Below are 24,293 nucleotides of genomic sequence, written 5' to 3' on the forward strand. Positions count from 1 at the left end.
AATACATTTCCTCACAGGAAAAAATCTAATCCAATCACACAGGGCAAGTCAATAATAGGAGACAGAAGATGCCTAAAAAAGCACACTTTTACCCTAAAGAATATATTTACGGTTCAGTAAGGGAGATAAGGCAGGCACACAAAAAATAAAATTCAAGGCAGTATGTGATAAGCTCTGGAAGAGAGGTTCAAAGTGTTGTCAGATTATCTTCCTGACCAAGGATCCACTATCAAACTGTATATAGAAATGACCACAAACATCCTACTGCATCATCTCTAAGGATATGCCTACGGTTCTCAAGTTTTCCAAAGGGTATATAAATCAAAGAGAACAACATCCTATCAAGTCACATAAAAGCTTACTTATCGCTGGAAGAGAGCTCTTAGAGAGGAGTTCCCAGGTTGGGAGGCTGCCCAAGGCCAGAGACCAGGATGCTGGGTCATGTGCATTGGGGCCTGTTAAGAACTAGTGAATGGCTGAGTTGGGGCAGCACCCCCTGCTATACGCAGCCGCCATATTCTCAAGAACTAGCAGCTCAAGGACTGATGTTAGACCGCTGATGGTCCAGGGCTGCCTGGAGGGGAAATCCAAGATAGAGAACATAGAGATCAGGATTGTTCTTTCCATTACAAGTGACCCTTCATGATAACAGCCTTTGCAGCAGAATTCATTTCAATATCCCTCAGTCATTAATTAATTCATCAACAAATATGTATTGAGTACCTAAAATATGCTCCCTTTCTCCTCTGACACACTGCCTCTGTGCAACTAGCTCCGTCTCATCCTTCATGTTGCAGTTTAAATGTCATCTCCCAAAGTAGTCTTCCTTGTTCACCCTGAATATTTCTTCTTTGTTACCCTTTATCACTTTCCTCTATACATTTCCTTCATGGCATTTAGCATGGTCTGGCATAATAATTGACTTGTAAACTATTTTGATTAGTATCAGTCTCCAATGCTAGACTGTAAGCTCCCCAAGAGCGGGGCGGTCATATCTCTTCCATTTATATCTGAATATCCTAGATGAGCACACACCCGGGCATATAGTAGGTTAAATATTTGTTGAATGAATGACTACCAGGGCACTGGACCTATGAAAATGACTGGGACAGGCCATACCCATGCTTTCCTGGGGCTCAGAGCCCATCAGAGGAGGGAAATGAGCAACCAGAAGAATGAATGGTAGAAATGGCCTCAGACAGCTTAACTCATCACCTCTTAAAGATACTCTTACCCCTATCAAGTTTGTGAAGTGCATATAAATCAAAGAGGACAAGGTCCTATGCATTCATGCAAAAGACTATTTGCTATTCTGGGATGAGTGCTGGGATGGGGGTTGACATGGAGGCTGGGGGGAGCACAGGAGAGAGATGACTAAATCCAGGTAGGAGGGGGTCAGGGAAGACTTGCCGGAAGTGGTGACATCGAAGCAGAGTCTGAAAGAGGAGCAGAGATTACCTGTGCTAAGAGGGTGCCTTTATGTGTGTGCGTTATTGGGTGGGGGAACATGCGACAGTGATAGAGAAGGCAAGAGTGAGGGGGATACGGAATAGCATTTAAGGCAGAGAGAACAGCATGTGTAAAATGCCTCTAGGTGAAATGAGAGATGATGGGAGAACTCAAATAGCTCCTCTTGGCTGCTGCCTGGAGTGTGAGGGGCAGGTGTTAACACAGGCAAGTGCCAGATCCTGAAAGGCCTTGAATGCCAGACTAAAGATCTTAGAACGACACTCCAAGATAGTCGCTGAGTGGGCTTTATTTACAACTGTATCATTTTGTTGGTTATATGCAACCAGGGATTAAAATTAAATGCATGAAGTAATGCTAAAATTTAGTACTAATACTAAAGATAATCATAGTTTTCAGGACAAAAACTGGAACTTATGGACTGACAATGGATTAGAATAATAGAAATCATGATCATCACGGAAAATGCACAGCCCGCGGCTGATGTGTTCATTGCCTGTACTAGAGTCAACACACAGCGAATTCTGAGTACAGAGCCAAGTACACTTTGCGCATCTGCTAAATAGTGATTCCCAGCATTGTTGAGGATAGCCATTGTTCTTATCTATCCAAAAAAGGTAACTGCCAAATTTACACAGATATTACTATGTCCAACAAAGTACCCAGTAGGTGTAAAATACAATACTGGACCCCATGAGGGGAGAATAAGAGAAAAATAGAAAGAAAAAAATATATAGAAATCTAGTTTCTGCAGGGATTTGGGGAAATATTTCCTTTTAGTGATAGTGAATTCAATTACTGGGTAACTCAGCAGAATTCAATGAATGGTTGGGGTGGGGGAAGAATGTAAAACATTACCAAGAAACACAGTGTAGGTGTTCCATTAAAAGTTTCTGAATGAATAAAACATATTAGTCCAAAATAATAAATTGCTTCAGTGCTAGAAATGTTTACCCGTATTAATCCAATCAAACTGCAAAGAACCAGAACTCTGTTCTAAAATGCTTTGCATGTTTTAACTCATTTAATTATTACCACAAATCTATGGAGTAAGTACTATTATAATTTCAATTTTAGAAATGAGGAAAGTTAGGCTCGGAAAGATGAAGTCATTTACCCTAGGTCACACAGCTAGTAAGCCAAGGCTTATTAGGGTTCATTAAACTCTGTTAAGATGGCAATCAGCCGAAATAAGATTTTCTGTAGAGCCTGTTAGAATCTATGATATCTCAAAAACTTCCATTCAAATTCATTTTGCAAGTCCGATGCCTGGGACAAGAACTTTAGCCTGAAGCAAAGGTTCAAGCTCAAGTCAGGTGGCATTCAATGATGAGCATGGGCAGAGAGTGGGGGTCAGATTATAGAGAGCTTTGTGTATTTAGCTGATGAGTGCGGACTTCCATCTGAGGACGGTGCAGAGCTCCCAGCACTTTCTGAGAAGGGCAGTGCGGTGATCAGACATACGATTTTGGACAGTAGCTCTCCAATGGACCTGCGCATCTTAGAATCTCCTTACGGTCATTTTAGAATCTCACCCAAAAAGGCAGGATCTCTCACTTTGTACCAGAGATTCGGATTCAGAACCTCTGCAGTGGGGCCCAGGGAATCTGCGTCTTTAAACAAACACATCAGGGAAGCTCCTGAGGCCACAGGTCCATGGATTAGGTCTTGAGATGCAGTTTTAGGAAGATGAGTGTGGTGGTCAAGAAAGAGGCTGAGGGCAGGAGAATAGTTAAGAAGGTATTGTGACCATTCAGGTGGGTTACATAGAAACCTGACCTTGAGTGGGAGCGCTGGTAAATCAAAACAATGACCGCCTTGTCAAGTTCCCTGGAGTTTGGGGGAAGCATGTTTCCAACAGCGACGGATGCTGAAGAGCATTGGGTAACTACTGATGACTGTTTAGGTCAAACTCATTCTTGATAAGTCCTGTTCATCTTAACAAGTCAGTGCTGAGGCTCCTTACTTAACCTTCCTTCCTACCTGTTCACTTTTGCAAAGCCTAAATCTGCCTCTTGGGTCAAATTCACGAAGTCTTTGCCACGTAATCCCAAGGCCCTTGATGGACGCATGGTCCTGCTCTAGCTAGTTTCAGGGACAGAAGATCTTTTTCGGGCCTGAGAGAAAACACCACTCTTGTGTTTGAATTAACCTCTCTTGTGTTTCCTTGAGAAAGCTGGTGAGGTCGGGCTCCAGTTGGCTGATTAGGGCCTATCAAGCTATGGTTAAAGCACTCTCTGCTAAGACTTGACAATTCCTTTCAGGTCCTCCTAAGTCACATGAAATCCAGTAGAGCATTTTTAAGTCACAAAAACTGTTAAACTTTTCTTAGGCCCAGTTAGGCATCAGTAAATCTTACTGAGCTTTGTGAAGTCACAAGATTTAACCAGGCACAATGAGAATAGAATTTACACAATTTAGTGAGACTTGATGAGGTTTATTGAACCTTATCCTGCCCTTCAGGCAATAAGATCAAAATTTTAAAATTCAAATGAGAGGGAAGCAAACTATTCTATTTCTTTTCTTTTTTTAAAAGTGAAGTGAACTACCTGAATTTACAAGACTTGTGTGTCCCCTTCCCTGAGGGCCCTTCGTGACTGCTAACGTGATAAACTAGGAGGTGCTTTTAATGGGTTACTCTCCTTCCTCTCTCCTAGGTGGCATAGATGCATTTTAATAGGGTCTTCTGCACAGGCTGCTTTCACCCAGAGTAGAGACTTGGAGTGTGGGAATTCCAAGCACCCACCCAGACCGGTGAGGGAGGCAGCTAGATCTTTGGGGCCCTCTGGGATCTCACTGTGAAGACAGGCCCATACTCTGACAATGTTGGGTGGGGAGGTGGGTGGGAAAGGAAGGGGCCTGCTGGTGAGTCATCTTTGGTAAGTGCACTAAAGTTGGTCCCCAGTCAATCAGGGACATCATGCATTTTCACTGCTGGAGGGAGTATGGGTGACTCACTTGGCATTTTGTGGATTAGATCTTTCAGGAGATCTGTCACTGGCTACATTCAAAACTCAGAAGTAAACCTTAGGGTAGGTCTTTTATACATTTAATTATGTAACCTTTGTTATATATATATATTTTTTTTAATTAGAAAAGTGTTTTTTTAATCACAACAGGACATATACTACTTTTGGCTTATTTTCTTGCCAGCACTTTCAATTCTTCATCTCAGAGTCAGTCTTTAGCTATCAAAGACACAGGCATCCATCAGACATCTAGGTTTCAAACTCGTAGCAATAATAATGATAGTGCCATCAAATACGTATTAAGCTTATATTATGTCAGGCACTGTTCTAAGTGCTTTACAAATATGAACTCATTTAATTCTCACAACAACCCTCTGAAGTTGGAGCTATTATTTTCTCCATTTACAGGGGAGGAAACTGGGGCATGGAAGGGTTAGTGACTTCCCCAAGGTCACAGACCTGGTAAATAGTGGGGCTGGGATTCAAACCCAGGCAGTATGGATCCAGAGCCAACATTCTCAACCTGTAACATCAGCAGTAATCAGTTTGGGGGCTTAGGGGCTTAGGGTTAACCATCCACTATATTCCTATTTTGGAAGGAAAACCAGGATACATTGTTGAGCTTAAAAAAATGGAAACTGAGTAACATTGAAAACTATATGGTTTCATTTTTGTTATCAATATTATATGTGTGTGGGGAGAGAGAAGGGGGGATTAGATTTGAATGTGAAAAGGACAAGGAGGTCTGGAAGAAATCATATAATTATACTAGTTACTTTGGGGGAGTGAGAATTGTGTAGGTAATTGGTCATTTCATTTTTTATTTACATGTTTCTATATCATTTGCAGTTTTTACAACCATGTAATCAACACACACACACACACACACACACACACACACACACACACACACACACTGAAGAACGAATTAAGCTTTTAACTATACTCTCTGGCACAGCATTTGGTTTAGATTTCCTTAATCCTTTGAGGAAAGATCAGATTCTTCCCTGTTCTTAGGCCTAATGTGGTGCATTTCATATAATAGTAGGTACCCCATAAACGTTGGTGTGTTGTTGGTTTATTGGGAAGTGTGTTGTTTGAATCACACCCTTCTGTTCTCTCTGACTCTGGAATCATTATAAACTCTGCCAAGATTTTACTATTTGGGAAATTTTGATTGGCTCTCTAGCTCAGAGGTTGACCACTTTTTTTCTCTCAAGGGCGAGAAAATAAATATTTTAAGTTTTCGGGCCATTAGATGTATGTTGCAACTGCTCCTGCCTCTGGGGTATGAGAACAGCCAGAGGAAATATGCAAAGAAAAGGGCATGGCCGTGTTCTAATACACTGTTATTTACAAAAGCAGGTGGAGAGCCACATTTGGCCCCAGGTCTGTCCTTTTGGGACCCCTGCTCAAACAGTGTCACTTGCACTGACAAACAGCTGATTTGCTTTGTCCTCAAGATAGTTTTCTCCTGCAGTTCTAAAGGCTAGTTCTGAAGGTCTGATTGATGTGTTATAAATTTACTTTAGGATTTTTGAGGTCTTGATCTAATTCCTTTGATGTTTAAAACTGTCAACTCACTTCACTTTGGCCATTTGAGAGATTAGGATTGCCTTATTCCACAATCCCATGGGGTTATATTTGGAGTCAGCATAGCTGTGTCTTGTTAGACTCTTTAGAAAACACCTGGGCTTTGTTTATTTGCTTGGTTTAATCCCTAGTGAAGACAAGAGAGCAGTACTCCTCAGCACAGGGCAAGAAAGCTGGGAGTTGCATATCACCAGCCTGGACTACAATGTTGGTCTCTTCTGTGTCTCAGGCATGGGGAGAATGCAGTTGTCTAAAGCCTGTCCTGTGATGTTTTATGGCTCTTTTGGGCTACCTCAGTAGACCCTTTGCTCAGCTTCTGTGTCCAGAAGGATAGGGCAGGTTTTCAACATTTTCCCCACTTCAGTAAGTACTCTCCAAGAGTAGCCTCCTGGAGGGTAAATGGCAATAATCTTTATTTCCTAAATATTTCAAGTTCTTGACCTCTACATCCCTGTTCACAGTTCCTCCCAAGGGGAAGCCATGGGACCCTTTTGCAGTCAGGACCTTTGACCACCCGATTATTGCTCAATGAACAGTTGATGGGCAGAATTTTTAAAGTATGAATAGCTTGCAGGCTGAGTATAGTTAAACCCCCCAAATTTTGTAGCTTTCTTCCCTCTAATCCTATGAACTGACATCTAAATTCTCTTTTCAAAAGGGCAAGAACAAATCATCCCCATCCATAGTCCTAACCATAAGTTTGTTTGGAAAGATATGTACATTGAATACAATTAGAGCATATTGTCTTCATAACTTTAAAAGCCAATACTTTAATGCTCACCTTTAACGTCTATCCTAGACAGAGGGGATAGATTAAAAAATAAAAGTGCTATTTTTCTTTTCAACATGTGCTTAGATGTGCGAGTATCTCCTTTAATAATTTTTAAATTAAAACACTCACATATTTCATTTGCATAGCATAATGGACTGAATGTTTGTCTCCACCAAATTCATATGTTGAAACTCTAATCCCAGTGTGATGGTATGTGGAGGTGTGGTCTTTGGGAGGTGATTAGGTCATGAGGGCAGAGCCCTCATGAATGGGATTAGTGCCCTTATAAGAAAAAGCCAGAGAGTTAGCTAGCTACTTTCTGTGATATGAGGACACAGCAAGAAGACAGACTTCTGCAACTGAGAAGAGGGCCCTCATCAGAACCCGACCATACTGGCCACCTGAGCTCAGACTTTCAGCCTCCAGAACTGTAGGAAATAAGTTTCTGTTGTTGATAAGCCACCCAGTTTATGGTATTTCGTTATAGCAGCCCAAGCTGACTAAAATGCACACTCAACTTTGTCTTTCATTGACAACTTTGTTTTATTCAAAGGAGGACACGCTGCGGGCTCCCAGAAGGAAGCACCCAAAATTAAGGCCATTTGGGTGTGCTAGATTAGAATGGCTCATCTCATTTCCATACCTGGTGGCTGAGAGGACGAAAAGAAACTCCTTGAGAAAAGAAAATTCTCTCTGTGATGTCATAATGTGTAGTGGCTGCAAACCTTGAAATCACGAAATTACTCAGAGCCTGTAATTTAAAGTTTATTTCATATCTATTGTTAAATTACACAAAAATCAGTGAATGGTTTGTAAAGCTACACCACTGGAAAGATGTTTACAGTCAAAATCATGGGATTTACATGATGGTGACCAAAATGTATATTTATAACGTCCCCTATATACAATAAATCAGTATAGACAGAGAAAATGCACTTAATCTCTGCAAACCATGCACACCACAGCAATAACACAAAATATTTTTTTCTGTAACAAGCTTTTCCACTGGCTCGGGCTTCAACCTGCTTTCCAGCAGTACCTATCAGTTTTAAGAGCAAACAATATCAATCAAAACAAAACAAAATTGAAATACCACAGTGATCTACAGAATCATTAGTTTAAAAACACAAAGTACACAAAATAGTTTCACTCTAAAACAGTTTGACTTCAAGATGTTTTGGATTTTGAAAATTTTTTTCCTTTCAGTTTTCCAGTTCTCAGATTCCCAGGACTGCGATACTGTCGGACAAAACAAAATTTAGATCTACTGATACAAGTGCAGAGTCAAGAACATTTATTTTTTAACCAAGTACTCAGCTTCTTGTCCAGCTTGTGGCCTTATTATTACAGATGAAACTAGATCATGCAAATGAGCAGATTGTGCAAGATGTGACTTTATGGTCACACTTCTAAGCATGTCCCTCGTGAAAACATAAATGCCACTTCCAGTTGCCTTTTTGATTGACAGCCAGGGGCTTAGCATAAGTCCTTATGAAAGGATAGCAAAACCCGTAAAATGGAAACTGCCCAGAATCAGGATGCCTGCTTGCACGGTGGGTTACATCCTTCCTTGTGCCCTGCGCAATTCGCAGTTGATACCCTAAAAGTATTTCTGCACAGACTTCCAATACCAAATCACTTTCTTCAATCCATATGCTTCTGATGTTTAACCTTAATGCAGAACACTCCTGCCTTTTGTTTTCTCAAAACAAAACCTGGTACACGGTTCACCCAAAGTATGGAGGTAAAGCTTTTGGTGTTACTGAATAATGCTGACTATCCTAGTGCTTCTTCTAGCCTTGTTTTTTCTCTTGTAATTGTCTATACTCTGTCAACATGAAAAAGAACTAATGGGCTAGAAAATAGCCAGCCCAACTGGAAACATTACAATAAAAATGCACAAAAAGTAAATAACAATTCATTCACATTCAGGTTTAATTCTATCTGATCAAGAATAATAACTTGAGCAATATTTTAAGACACATTATCCTGTTCAAGAGTTTCTTGATAAGGACCTCACTACACAAACATTGATAAGACAATTCTACAGAAAGAAAGTCCCGACTTTAATCCAGGATTATATTATCACAATGAATTCAGCAACACACCATTTAGATGATGAAGAAAGATTCTAAAACGGGTTAGTTTGGAATGAGCACAACTCGGAGAAGCTTTAAAATGAATGAGAAGCAGTGCCAAAAAGAGTCCAGAATTGTTGAAATTACAGTGCCCAGAAATCATCTGGAAATTAGATCTTTGCATTGGTACTCCATTTGGAAAAAGTGTTTTATTTAATATGAGATACACCCTGTTTAAAACCTTTAAATAGTAGAAGGCAGAAAAAGTTTAAAATTTTAAACATCTCTGAAATAACAAGATATGAGTCCCGTTCTACTCGAAAGCCAATATTTTTACATAAAACTACCCATGTTTGGGAGAGAAGTTTTTCATTTTCTACAGTTTGGTAAACTCTACCATCAGTTCTTATTCTTTTCAAATAGATTCCTTGTTAAAATCAGAAGAAAATGAACAGTTTCGTGTTTAATTTTAGTTTCTTTTGTGTTATATTCATGCTTACCCCTGGAAAAAAATGTTTGCTTCCAAGACTGGGTTTCAACAGTGTATCATGAATAATGTAAAGTCCATTTCTTAGCTATAAGTTAAACGGCCATATTTTATGTTTTCATTTTGTCTCTATGACTAATTTAAGAACTTCTGAAAATATCTAAACAGCAATTTCTGATGAGTCTGGTTTGCCTTTTGGATTTTATAAATTCCCCATGAACAAAAAAGAAAAAAAAGACAATTTAATTACATATTGAAATTTGTTTTACCCACGCACAGTAGAACACTGAATTGAAAGGCAACTGTAAAGGCAACATCTTAACTTTTGTAACTTCCAAACTTAAGGAAGCAGGATGTGTTTGGACACTCTCATGTTTGAAGACTTGCCCTATTTTGACTGGCGCTTTGGGAGAAGTGTGCAAAAGCCTTTGGGAGCCATTTAGCGCCATTTCTCTACACTGCCTATGTAGTCATGGGTGCCATTGCTGGTGTTGCCATCGCTCTGCTCTTGGCCAGGGCTCTGCTTCTGGCTTTCCCAATTCTCCTTCGGGCTCGGATTCTGACCCGAGCTCTGAGTCAGATTCTGAATCAGATTCGGAATCAGATTCTGAGTCACATTCTGACTGGCATTTAGGTTTGGGGTCTGACTCGGATTCTGACTCGGATTCTGGCTCTGGCCCTGACTCTGGCTCTGGAAATGGGTCTGAAGGAACCTTCCCTTCAGAAATTTGCGTTGTTCCTGACGCTTCCGCCTAGCTTCCTGATGCTCTTTCTGCCTCATAAACTGATACCTTTGCAAAAAGAGATCCTTTGCATAGCTGTACAATTCCATATCCAGAAAATTCAGTCCCTCAATACGCTTTTGGATTTCCTCATTGATCTCTACGCTAGAGGCCCTAGTGGTGTTATATTGGGTAAACGGCGAAATAAAGTTCATGTTGAAGGTTTTCTCAAACAGATACTGGGTCTTCCGCTGAAACTCAGTGAGGCCGAAGAACGCCATGTGCTTCAGATTCGATTTGGCGCTTTCCAGGAGGACCTTGTTCCTCTGCTTTTCGGGCATGACCGACAGGTTGTAGCAGCCGACGAGGGTCAGGTCAGAAAGCATGCGCACCTGGCGGTTGTTGGCTAGGTTATAGGGACAGTCCATGAACTCTTTCAGGGGGCAGCCAGACCAGTCGTCTCCAGTGTAGCAGCTGGGCAGCTCTTCGGAGGTTGGGGGCCTTCCATCGCAGACATGTAGGGACGCTTTCCATGTCGCCCCTCTCTGGACATGCCTCCACTCACTCAGGTACCGGGACACTGGGTCACGGAGGATGGTGATGTAGTGGAAGTTCCTATGGACAAAGCACAAAGGCCAACGGTCAGGGATTCGGGTGACATAAGTGGAGTCCGGGAGGTGCATGGCATATGTGATGTTCACTGGTCAGGAAGGAAGGCAAAAGGGAAATGATGGCGATCTGGTGGCAGTTGTCCTGTGAACTGTGCTATCGTCCCCTCTCTGAGTCCCACTAGCCAGTCCAGAGAGCTCATTTTTCACCCAATTCGCTGGTACTGCAGCTAAAGCACTACATCCGTGGAAACTCCCCTCCCCTCCCCTCCTTTCCCTGCTTTTCTCTCTCTCCAACCAATGACAAAGTCCTCCCAATGACCTCATTTATTTCATACTCCCCACCCCCAAACCCCCATTAACTGATCGTGAAACGGAGACTCAGTGGAAACACGTGATTTCACTGAAGTGATACGAAGTTGACAAGTGAGTTCAAGTTCTAATCTTCCTTACTAAATACACAAAAGCATTTTTCTAATATCTAGCCTAATCGGGATATCTTATTAAAGAACAAAACTTCATTGAAAGAGTGTGTGATATGATGCTTTTGATTCTGGCTGTTGTCATAACATCATGGCTCCTACGTGATGGCAGTGGAATGTGGAGATACGCAGCGCAGCCGGGGGGCCTCCAGTGACTAATGTGGTTAGTCACTGACTGAAATAGATATGGTAGCTGCCAATGGCATATATATAAGCTACTACCTTGGTTTCAGCCTTTGCTCACGTGCTAATATTCCCAGCAGAGGCAAGTTAACTCTATCAGCTCCAAAATGCCCCTTTTCTTTACTCACAGAAAGGACACCCTGATGTCAGCATGTGTGGAGGCTTTGCTGTGTGGCTGTCTTCAATTTAAAGCTGCAAACTGATCAAGTTCTTTGCTCAAATAGCAGACTAGGAAACATTGAAACCACACACCCACACACACCCATACATAGCAGGTGCACGCACACACGTGCACACCCCCCCCCCACACACACACCCCAGAAGCATCCCAGCTTATAATGTGATCAGGGAAAAGCAACTCAGCAGTTGTGCTTTCATAATAAATGAGCTTCCACTCACGTTCAGTGGATAAAGGACGAGGTCGTGGATGAGCCGGCCTATCGTGGAAGGAAGACAACAATAAACGCTGAATATTAACATTTAGTTTCTGAAAAGAAACCTGGGGAATGGCTTGCAGCTTCTCTGAAGTTTATTCATTCCCATCTGAGGGATGGTGGTTCTCTGAGTCTGGTGGCTGATATCCTCTGAGCAGACTCTCCTCCTAAGTCTTGGGCTTTGAGCAACGAAGGCACCTTGGGATCTATATCCCGTGTGCCTGTTCCGTGCATGGTGTTTCCTCTGCCTGGCGTGACCTTCCTTCTTTAACTGAAAATTCTAGGCATCCTTCGAGTTCCAGTCCAAGTACTATCTCTCCTCTGAGCAAATGTATCCCACCCCTTGCTGCCAGCCATCACCTCTTCCTCAGTGTCACTTCCACACTTGAACCTTTGTGAAAACACTTTTGATACTGAATTGCAATCAGTTGTTTGTATTTCTGCTTAAACTAGGTTTTCCAGGGCAGGGGCTTTAGGCATTCTTCTCCAGCTCTCATCTCGTCCATTTCAGCTTTGTACCAGGCACAAAGCAGAATCTCCACAACTCCTTTAATTACTTCTTTAATGAACTATCTCGGGAAGAGGGGGGAAGAGTTTGGAGCTGGGAAGGCCATGCCTCATTATATTAAAAACTCTGGAGAATCTAAGTGTCTGGCAAAAATTATAGAAAATTTAAAAAATCACCTTCTATGATTTTCTGGCATAAACAAGCATGGGGCACAGGAGAAGCATTGGGGAGTGAGGCCGGAGAGGGGGCCAAGACGACCTTCACCTCTCTCAGTGCTTTTCCTGGGACCTGACTTTGCTGGTGCCACTCAAATTCATCTCTGTAGAGACCCACTGCTAACGAGTAGCAGCTTTTGTTCCCCAGTAGCCGCCTTGACCAACAAAGGTGACTGCTGTTCCCATGGGCTCTGCCCTTCCACTCCTAGCTTTGGTATTCATTCATTCATTCCTTCAGTACGGATTTATCAAGCCTTTATGCTAGGCCTGAGGCCATAGCTTTGTGGCAATTAGTCTGCTTATTTGGAAAAAAAAAGACATTTATGAAGTGCAGTGACACATTTGGATTAGTCTTTCAACCAGCTTTTCCAGGCATGCATCATAAATGGGTGTTTTAAACCCCCATGATGGAGTCACCTTCATGCTCAGCTGACAGTCCTCTGCTTTACTGGTTTAAGCCTACAGTGACATCTTCTGGTAAATTCTAGAGTGCACCCCTGTGCAAGCCTGCGGTTCTCCTACCTAAAATCTCTCCCTTGTCCTTCAGAGTAGACAGATCGCAACCAGCAGGGTTAGTGTCTGGACCAAAGCACCATCCCCATGTGGAGAGAGAGAGAGGCAGCACAGGAAGGCAGAGGCAGACATTCACAGACGCTCTCATGTTATGGATGTGCGACTCCTCCCAGATGAAGGTCTCCTAGTGCCGTTATGAGAGGAGAGCCGTCCAAGGTGCGCAGCCTCGGTCTCCACACTGTAGGGATTATCACAGCAGCAGAGAAATTAGAGGCGTCTACACGCGTGCACGCACACGTGCTAGTGATGAGAGCTGCCCTCCACTCAGATGCCAATAGCTCTGGAGAGTCAGTGATTGCCAGCATCCCCCTTCTTCCAGGGAAAATAGGCCCGGGGTGCCAGACTGCCTCAACTGGAAACACTTGATGCTGCTTGGAAAAAGATCCCCTGGATGAAAAGGAAGATCCGCTGAAGGGTGGGTCTCCAAGACTGTCCAGTGGCCTCCCAAATGGCATAGTGTGTTGGAGGTGGGAAGGCAGGTGAGAATAACCCCTGGAAGTTTTTGTTGGGCAAAGGATCGAGGTTGCTTATTATTCTGAGTGAAGAGCTGTCAGGGAAATGTCAGAGAAGCCGTCTCCCCACCCAGAGCAACTGAGGATATGAAAGCCCAAGCCAATGGCGCAGTGAGTGGAGAGGCAAATAGGCACAGAAACATGGGTGGCACTCTTCCAGAGCTCAGTTCTGTTCAAGCACCTGTGTGCCTGGCACTGAGAGAGGTCCTGGGGATGCCTAGAGGGCTAAGACTCGGGGCCCCTAGCGGAGCATTCCATTCTAATGTGCTATTAATGACTGGAGCAGGGACAAGGCACAAAGAAAGCACCTTGCAGTGATTCTCAGCCTAGTCTAATGATAGAGGAAGAGTTTCTGTAGCTTTATTTTGAAAAACAAGGAAGAATTAGATGAGGCAAAAAGAGCAGAATGGAGTATGAGGCAGAAAGGTCAGCATGAGCAAAGGCACAGAGGCATAAACTAGCCTGCTGTGTGTGGAGGAAGGGCACAGGAAACATCTTACTGGGAATTACGGGCCAGTGACCGGAATGGAGGATGGAGAGGTAGTTACGGACCGGGTCGTGGAAGGCCTCAGATGCCACATTAAAGAAGTTAGATTTCTGGGAATTCCCTGGTGGTCGGGTGGTTAGGACTCCACGCTTTCACTGCCGAGGGCCTGGGTTCAATCCCTGGTCAGGGAACTAAGATCCCGCAAGCCACGTGGCATGGCCAAAAAGGAAAAAGAAAAGAATTAGACTTCTGAAGGCAACAAGGAGGCCTTTTTAAAGGGTTTTAGGCAAGGGAGTAACATGATGAGGTCTGCGTTTTAGAAAGATCACTGTATATGATGTGTGGAATTGGGGAAATGAGTTGAGGTTACTATAGAAAACAAGACAGAAGAAGAGGGAGCAGACTAGAGAGATTTAGGAGGTCAAAGTAACAAGACTTAGTGACAAAATGAATATAGGGGAGAGAGAGAAGGAGGGGTAAGGAGGCCTCCCAGTCTCTGGCTGAATGGACAGATAGAGCCTCAGACAGTGATCTGGGCTTCAGACGTGGAGTTGTCAGCAAAACGTGGTAGTTTCAGACCTTGAGGACTTACTTAGGATTGGTTTTTAATTCCACAAGTGTGGCTTCAGGTATTTGAAGACAGCATTCCAGTACCCCGAGGTTTCTTTTCTTCATGCTAAATATGGTTTTCAACTGTTCTCTCCACTGCTTCAGGTCCCCTCACTATCCTTTTGTTTGCCTCTGAATATATTCCACTTTATTGGAACATGCCCTCTAGGCACAGTCTGACAAGGAACAAGTAGGGACAGTCTATTTCCCCCCTCATTCTTGACACCATTTCTCTTCACGTGGCCTCATCAGCCTTTCTGGCAGACGTGCCACAGCACTGACACGCTGTCAACGACCTTCTTGCATTCTTTTACACACAGGCCATTTGGAAACCCAATCTCCTTTGTCCAGAACCGATGCAGTTTGTTTGTGGCCCTGTTTAACTTCTTCTTGGTAGAGGAAGTCTAAGCCTGTCAAAACGCATCTGGATTCTGATCATATCGCCCAATATCTTCACCATATCTTCTTCTTTTCTTCTGGCAATGCCTGGATCCAGGCATTGATTAAAACAGAACAAGATGCAGGTGAGAGCAGATCTTTGGTAGCTGCTGGAAATCTCCCTTCGAGTTGACATAAACCCGAAGGGTGCTGCTGAATGGTCTGATTTAATTTTAAACGAGTGAGCCAAGCTCAGCCACAGAAAAATCACACTCAGCCTGTTTCAGTTAGTATGTTTCAGTTAGTATGTTTCAGTTAGTAGTGATTGGACAGGAATATCTTGTGACCAACTATGTCATTTCATTAAGATGACCAGGTGTCACATCTTTACAGTCATGACTCCCCCTCAGTTACCCGAGTTGACCCCCTCAGTTACCCAAGTCGATTTAAAGACCATTGTTTGGTGCCTTTGTATGCCCATGGTTTCTCGACAGGCAGGACACAGTGAAAGGTTTGCCACCCTCTACAAGTCTAGGCCAACTTTTATGTGTCATTGGTAAGCAATTGTGGAAAAACAGCAAAGAAGAAAGAGCTGTCCAAGCAAGAAACCTGGAGGCCGTCTTTGACTTCTCTATCTCACTTACCTCCAACGTCTGAATTTTCCCTGAGTCCTGCTGATTCTAGTTCTTAAGAGCTCACAAATCCATCCTTTTACCACTGCCTGGAGTTAGGCACTCATCACGTCTCTACTCAATCACTGCATCAGCGTCCTGGCCACCTCCTTGTCTCCAGCCTCACATCCATTCCACACCCCCATATGGCACGCATCTGACCTACCACTCCCTAGTTAAGACCTCTTAATGGCTCCCTATCAATTATGACATGAAGTTCAAGCTCTTCCACATGCCAGACACAGCCTTGTGGGACCTGGCAACAACATTTCTTTCTCTCCAGCCTTATCTCTACACAAGTCTTTCTCAACCATGTGTCATTTTGCATCGCCCCCTCCACTTCCCTTCCCTGACTCTAGGACCTTTGGAAATATCTGGAGACATTTTGGTTGTCACAACTGGGGGTCAGGTGCTACTGGCATCTAGTGGGTTGAGTCTAGGGATGCTGCTAAACAGCCTACAATGCAGACTATTGACTAATTATCAGTAGTGCCAAGGTTGAGAAACCCTACTCTATACGCTACATTCCAAGTATGCAAAGGTAATCTTAATATTCCAAATTGGTCCCAGGCAAAGATCCTACAGGCCCTTTTCCTTTGTATATGGAGTGCCTACTCTTTGGAAGGGCTTCGATCTGTCCTTTGTACGTTACCTGGAAACCTCCAAGACTCAACTCTCCAAAGATTGCCTCTTCCACTTTCCTTGACCTTCCTGGGCAGAGTTAACTGCCCTGGTATTCCTCTGTTCCAGCTGTGCTGGTATTCTCCTATTGTGGCATTTATCACCATGGGCTGTGATAGTCTAGTGATTTGTCTGCTTCATCCATTGGACTATGAGCTCTGGAAGGGTAGGGAGTGAGTAGCATTTATCAACATGAGCTCCTCGGGGCCTGGCACAATGTTTGACATAAAATAAGTGATTAATAAAAGATTGTTGAATGAATGGCTGTAGCAGAAGCAGCAGAGCGTACCATGAGCTAATGGGAAAATGCCTATCATTTTCTTTGATAAGGAAAAACCACTAGATGTCAGTATTAAATAACAGATATACCATTTTACACCTGTGCCGGAACATTTTAAGGCGCTTTAGCTATGAAGGAGATCTAGTTATATTTAGCAGTTGTCCCTGGCTTTCTGTGTAGTAGCCCAATGTTAAAGAAGGCTGGGAAGTTTAAGGATATTAAGAGTAAGTAAATGGATAAAAACAAGAACCATACAGTTTTCATTTTCGTTGAAAGAGATTATTCTGAAATAAGTACCTGAGTTCTAAGTCACAGAATTCGAGACTTGGCAGAGCAAGGAGAAACCTTTGAGATGGCAAATCATCTAAATCAAAGTCTTCACTTTACAGGTGAAGAAATCAAGGTCCTGAGAGGCAAAGATTTGCCCACAAGTCACAAATTGCAAGTAGCTCTTGGGAATCAACCCAACTGCAAGGAATATTCCTGGGCTGAAGGCCTGTATTTTTAGTAGCTCCTGTCTTTGTGTCGGTTAATTGCCTAGGATGGCACAATAAACCGTGCCTGGAAGAGCCCACTGACCCTCAAGAAGGGGAAGCATCTGACTGCAGAGAGCAGGCATTTCCTTACACCAACTGCATAGCCAGGAGCTGAGAGCCTTCGTGCCTGGCACTTACACATTAACTCCCAACAATACTGTGAATCAGATATTATTATTCCCATTTTGAGGATGAAGAAGCTGAGACTAACAGATATGATTTGACCCAGTGTCACAAGTTAAAGTAGGGATGCTCAGACACGAACCAGTTTCTCTTTGACTCTAGAACCTGGATTCTTCCCATCCTACTGCTGGGACACAAACCTAGGACTTCTGCTCCTATGAACAAGCTAAGGAAGTGGTTCTCAAATTGCGGCCCCAGAATCAAGCATCATCATCAGCATCACTTCATAAATTGTTAGAAATTCACATTCTTGGGTCTACCCACTGAAGCAGAAACTCAGGGGCTGGAGCCTAGCGATCTGTTTTAACAAGCCCTCTGGGAAATTCTGATGCATGTGTGCTCGAGTATGAGAACCACTGTCCTAGGCATGTGGCTTCAGATATCAAAAGTCCCTCAGAGATCCCAGGAGTGCCCAGAGTGTGGACAAGTGACCCCAAGAGGAAAGAGCATGACAAAACAAGTCTAAGGATGCCCATTGCTGTCCAGGGAAAGCCCAGGGAACTTGGCCTGAGCAAAGTTATGAGGATTATGCTGTAAACATTTACTTTCCTTTAAGGCCACTGGTTCACAAAAGGCCACAATAAGGTTTTTCCTGCACCACTCAAAGTGGAAATAAATATTAAAGCCATTTTTTTATGGAAGAAGACCAGCAAAACTGTACAAGTTAAGGTCATAGGAGTGATCAATAAAAAGTTAATTTAAGAAAGGAAACAAATTCTTAGCCCAAATCAATAGGACTGAACATTTTGGTATACCTGTAGCTTCGTTTTGTGTTTTATTTTTAAAGTTCAGCCTTTGCACATCTTATTCTTGGAGTAATGATGAGTGGTACAGAAATAAGAACTGTGGTTGGTGGTCCTAAGTAGACTTGGGAGGGGGGCTGTACATGACGTTGGGTCGTTAATGCCGAAGGTCTGGTCCCCTTCCTTGGTTAGTGATGTCTAAACCAACTGCACGGGTCCTCCCATTGCATGTAAACAACTCGGTCAAAGCAAGGAGGATGGCTTGCAGATCAAACAACATTAATATATGAACACAGATGAAACGAAAGTATAGTTAAATGATTCAAAGGCAAATATGCCTCTGATGCGATTGGATCCCCCAAGCCCTGGGGTTACCATTTTAACTGCTTTTCTTGTGCGACTCATATACCAGCAGTCCCCAAAGAGGAGTCCCAGAAATGCTGTGATCAGCAGTGGCAGCAGCCTCATAAAAGAAGCGTGGAACTTGGGACTTCCCTGGTGGCGCAGTGGTTAAGAATCCGCCTGCCAATGCAGGGGACAAGGGTTCGAGCCCTGGTCCGAAGATCCCACATGCCGCAGAGCAACCAAGCCCGTGCGCCACAACTACTGAGCCCGTGTGCCACAACTACTGAAGCCCGTGCACCTAGAGCCCATGCTCCTCCACAAAAGAAGCCACCGCAACGAGAAGCCCGCGCACCGCAATGAAGAGTAGCCCCCGCTCGCCACAGCTAGAGAAAGCCCGCACGCAGCAACGAAGACCCAACGCAGCCAAAACAAATCAATTAATTAATTTTAAAAAGAACAGTGAATTCTCATGGCCTTTAAGAAACTTTTTTTAAAAGAAGTGTGGGACTTGAAGAGGGGACAACTTTGAAGTGGGTGGATGCTCATTTAGATGTGTTGTCTTTGGTACATTTGTCAAAACAGTCTTGTGGCTTAGTAGTCATGTTCGGTCTAGTGAGAAGAGTGAGCCCTTACAGTCACGTAAAGTGCATTACTTACGACCACTTGATTGTCTTCACAACACTAGGAAGACCTAAATGATCTGGATGCTGAATTTCTCTCTTTTTCTCCTTCAAGCTGATGCTCACAACTAGGCCAGGCTCTCCCGGGCAACCCAGGAGAGGTGGGGAAAAGGACCAATCCTTGGGAGCCCACTGATCTATAAGACAACCACGACTTTCACTGGCTCTTTGAATGGGTTGACTTAGAGTCCTTAGTGGTACACAGGCATTCCAGGAAAAGCATCTACTGGACATAAAACCAACTCGGAAAAGGCTGAAGTTCTCACACCCCCCAAATAAGCCATCCAGTTCTCCTTGCAGGGAGTTTTCTGCTATTCTTCACACCTCACCCAAGGGAGCAGTTCTGTGTATGTAAAATAACACCTTAATCAATGCCTTAATTAATTGTTTTTCCCCCCCTCTGGTTAACTGAAGGTTAGCCTGTGTGTATTGTGAGGGAACATTCAACGAAGCACAAATGGGATTTCCTTAAACAGAAGGATGTTTTTCTATGCCATTCTTCTTTTCTTTCTTTTACAAGGCAGGAGAATGATGGTTTCTTATTTGGTGAAAGGGAAGAAAAGAAGATTTCTTATGTCTGTAAATTCAAACCCAACGTGGAACTCTTCACACAATAAGTCCTGGTGATATTTACTTCTTTTTAAAGGAAATCTAGCTCTCCTCCTTCCCAAAGCCCGGTAGGCTCCAAAGTACATAAATCTAAGGACTTTTGCAAACAGTGAGAAAGCTGAGATTTTTAACAAGATGTGAAATTCCAAGCTTTATGACCCATAAGTTACCAGACTTCACCCAGAGTCCATGCAACTGCTTGGCAGCATGAAAAGTTTTGCAGCTTACACTGCCCCCTGAAATGTTCTGCATTCTAAAATTACTCTGTGAGTCTCGGATCATTAATACTCAGTGTGGTTCTGAGGTGGAAAGAACTTTTAGAGAAAAACCCTTTCAGTGTGAAGGGGTATGATCTATCTATGTCCCATGGAGACCAGTTCTGCCACTGATTAACAGACTCAGGCTTCCTGCCTTCTCCCTCCCCACATGGTATTTCTCAGCTTCCTGAGTGTTTCCATGTGGCATCCCCCCGGCAAACTGTCATCCCCTGACGGTTGGCATCTGGGGCAGCCAGGGAGAGGGGTTGGTTTTCTTCCTTCCTCCAAAAGAGCGGGCAGAGGTGAAAAGGGGTAAACTTCACCCCCCAGGGGACAGGAGGAAGTCGGGACAAATGTCTAAATGCCTCCCCTGGGACCACCATGGCTGATGCCTTGCTATTTGGATAAGCGACCTTGGTATCTCTTGTCGTGGGTGTCAGTGAAGATAAAATGGGTGATATATATAAAGTTCTTGGAACCGAGCTTGGAAGCCAGCACCGCACAAATGTTAGTTACTATTGTTGTCATTGTTATAACTGTTGTTGCTGTACAGATTAGGGTATTCAGCTAAAAGATGTTATCCAGTCCTCCTAAAATCACAAAGCTGGCTAATGACTGTCTGTCAGGTCCGTGTGACTCCTGAGCCCAGACTCCTGCCCTCCGCCCTGGCTGATGGTGCCCTATTTGGTCTTTGGCCAGGTGTATCTGAGCCTGCAGCTGGCGTGCTCTCTCTGGGTTGTACATCCCCACTTGGACCTGGGCACTGAGCACAGCCTAAGGAGCTACAGGCCAAGGGCACAACTGGCCTGGCCAGAGCAGGAAGTTTCAGGAGGAGGGCGGTTGGATGTGCCAGAATGTGAGAGGAGGGGCTGGGTCCGTGGTTTCTGCGAGCCCCTCAGAGCGATGGGACGTGAGCACGGCAGAGCTGGGGGCCCCCACTACCCATCGCACAGATGAGGAAACCAGAGAGCTGGCTCCCCTGCCATCTCCAGATTGTGAGAAATCTGGAGCCCCTCGGGATCCTTGCTTTAGGGACTTCCCCAAAGACAGGGACTCAAGTAACAGGCCTTTTGCGATGGTAGGCCGTCAACAAATAGCATTTAAGGTCATTCTGAGCCGGCACCTCGGGTGTGCTTTGGAGAAATCGTTAGAGGAGAACTGGTGGGGATAAATGCCTGCTCTCAGCATCGTGCTATTTTCCAGAACAGCACAAGGGAAAAGTTTCCCCCTCGATGAAGGCTGCCCTTCTCGTGTCCTGGGTTGGTGTTAATGAGCTCTAATATTGTTGTAAGGTGCTGAGAGAGACGAAGCGCAAACCCTGGCTTTTGTGGGGAAAACAGACCTCGTTTACCATTTAAACTGTGAAGACCGGGAGCCATTCAGAATTTCCAGGGCTGGCAGGGTCGTGCCTCCTTTCCCCTGGGAGAGCTTTTTTTTCTCTGCAGGTATTCAGGCTGCAAGAGTCACAATTACTGGATAACGCGGCTGTGCTGCATGTGTGTGGAAATGAGCATCATACACAGCACCAGGCATAGCCTGGTTTCCTCACAGTGATAACGCTGGAAACGGAAAACGCACTCACTAATTCCCCATCTGACCTCCCTACCTCAAACAAGGATCCCATGTCACGCTGGAGTGAGTGCAGGAAGGGGCACCAAAGACAGAAAGATTGTGCTGGAGCAGAAAGAATGATTTTGAGTAGATAAGAGACTGGATAACCGTGTTTCCCCTCTAAGGCAAAAGAGGACCTTCTCTGGAAGCAGTGGTGCCCTTCTCAGCCGCTGCCCAGTCACAGGCTGCTTCTCCAGTTTACAACTGAGTATCGCACTGGAATGACCCGAGTCCTGGGGAAAAGATATTTTTGTACCTGTCCAAAATGCGCCAGAGTGGGAAAACTTACAGTGTGTGAAAACAGACAGCGACAGATGTTGTGAAATAGAAGTCCTGGTTCCATTTTGGTTGGTGAAAGCACAGACATCCCACAATTTTTGACAGAGTAGAAACTCTATTTATTTATTTAGGCCTCGCCACACGGCTTGCGGGATCTTAGTTCCCCGACCAGGGATTGAACCCGGTCCACGGCAGTGAATGCGCGGAGTCCTAACCACTGGACCGCCAAGGAATTCCCTAGCAACTCTTTTGAGGTGGCACTTTCCAAGCAGCATCTTGGGCCAGATGGAGCCCTATTTTTCTGAGAAGGGGTGGGGCCATCTTCTAGTCACAGTGGGGAGCTGCTCTCCAGATGGGGGAGAACCAGGTTCTGTGTGCGTAAACCGGCCCACCTGGTGTAAGTGAACCCCTCGTGACGGGCACTGATGGCGGCACCCACAGGTGAAGGCCACAGACCCATGTTTCGCACAGAATAGCAGGGCCGGCAAGCCCCTCGGAGGTCATTTGGTCCAATCATTTTACAAACGAGAACAGCAGAGCCCAGAGATAAAAGATAGGGGCTTGCCTGGGGTCACATGAACCGTCTGTGGCAGAGCCGTGATCCGAAACCAAGTCACTGACTCCTTCCTCAAGTTTCAAAGATCATGCTCAAGGTGACGGACAAACAGGAACCAGCTTCAGGAAAAGGCAGCCCCTCTGTTTGGTTAGAAGCTCACTTATTCTCCACTGCAAGATTTGAAAGCCATAAAGAAGGACTAGAAGTCAATGCTCATATGGTAGTTCTATTTGTAGCTTTTTAAGGAACCTCCATACTGTTCTCCATAGTGGCTGTACCAATTCACATTCCCACCAGCAGTGCAAGAGTGTTCCCTTTTCTCCACACCCTCTCCAGCATTTATTGTTTCTAGATTTTTTGATGATGGCCAGAGAGCTAGTGGTAAGCCGCATAGCACAGGGAGATCAGCTCGGTGCTTTGTGACCGCCTGGAGGGGTGGGATAGGGAGGGTGGGAGGGAGGGAGACGCAAGAGGGAAGAGATATGGGAACATATGTATATGTATAACTGATTCACTTTGTTATAAAGCAGAAACTAACACACCATTGTAAAGCAATTATACTCTAATAAAGTTGTAAAAAAAAAGTCAATGCTCAGACAGAGATGTCTGACTCTGATTTTCTAATCGAAGGCAAATGCTTGAGGGTGCAACACCCTCGGAATCTTCCATTAATCATTGACTCTGAAGACATGTCAGTGGGGAGTCAGATTCATTTACATGCTGCAGGAACCACCGACAGAGCTTTCTCCCGGGGCTTGGCTTTTCTCCCTGGAATCAAGGTTAATTCTCAGACATAGTGACCCACAGGAAGTTGGATTGAAGGCCCCAGATGATTACTCTAAATGACATCCCCCTTCCCACAATGGTTTTTTAGAAAGGTCATCTGAAAAAAAATCCACTGATATCCTGGGACAAGGAAGGAAGGAGGGGAGGAGAGAGGAGGGCAGGGAAGGAAGGAAAAAGGGAAGGCTGGTCAACAACAATCAGAAGTTTCATGTGAAATGATGGATGACTCACTGCTCTTATATCTTTCGTTCCTCACACAGGACAAAATATAGAACTACCATTCTACAGATGAAGTTTGAAATTCAAACAAAGGAAGTGACTTGCCCAAGGATACACAACTCATCAGCAATAGGTCTAGGACCGTAACCCAAGTCCCCTAACTACCAATTCTCTGTTTTCCCTACCATTCTCTGTTGCACATTAAGCCCCCAATGGCTGTCTGAACAGTCTATTTCTCTTGTTTTGTCTTTCCAACCGGGCTGTACATTCCTTAAAGGTCAAGACTACTTGGGGGAATTCCGTGGTGGTCCAGTGGTTAGAACTTGGCGCTTTCACTGCTGTGGCAGGGGTTCAATCCCTGGTCAGGGAACTAAGATCCCACAAGCCAAGCGGTGTGGGGGAAAAAAAAAAAGATGGTAATCAAATAGTATGTACAGCATTATTTTAAAACAAATAAGACTCCTTGGCATGTCTCCCATCTCAGCACTGGGCCTAGCACCTTATGGGAATGCAGACTGGTGGGCCAGTTAATGGAACATTTACCATCAAGCCTTGGAATTGGCCAGGATATTCTTTTTTGTCTTCTTCCACCTCTCTGTGCATCAGCTCCTCCTCTCAGATTATTCACCACTAAACAGAGCTCAAGGGCATTATTCCCCAAGCCACACAGGCCTCTCACTCCCAACATTACCCTGCCTCTGGCTTGCTGCCACTCCTCCGGCCCCAGCGTTGGCATTCCCTAGCCAGGAGAGACTGTTGCACATGCAATACCACCTGAAA

At 44.3% G+C, this 24,293-nt stretch overlaps 1 protein-coding gene across 3 annotated transcripts in view; it reads right to left on the reverse strand.

The window, feature by feature from the left end:
* Window positions 1–9,805: 9,805 nt before the first annotated feature.
* The window catches only part of HS6ST2 (heparan sulfate 6-O-sulfotransferase 2), a gene marked incomplete at both ends in the record, with an annotated part of 288,942 nt that continues 274,454 nt past the window's right edge, over window positions 9,806–24,293 (reverse strand). For all 3 annotated transcript variants that reach the window (XM_082680662.1, XM_082680661.1, XM_082680660.1), the window contains one exon: window positions 9,806–10,703. In XM_082680662.1, coding sequence (XP_082536788.1) covers window positions 9,806–10,703 — 898 coding nt within the window. The remainder of the gene's footprint in view (window positions 10,704–24,293) is intronic.

This window comes from Grampus griseus (assembly GCF_964374135.1).
Source record: "Grampus griseus genome assembly, chromosome: X".
NCBI lineage: Eukaryota > Metazoa > Chordata > Mammalia > Artiodactyla > Delphinidae > Grampus > Grampus griseus.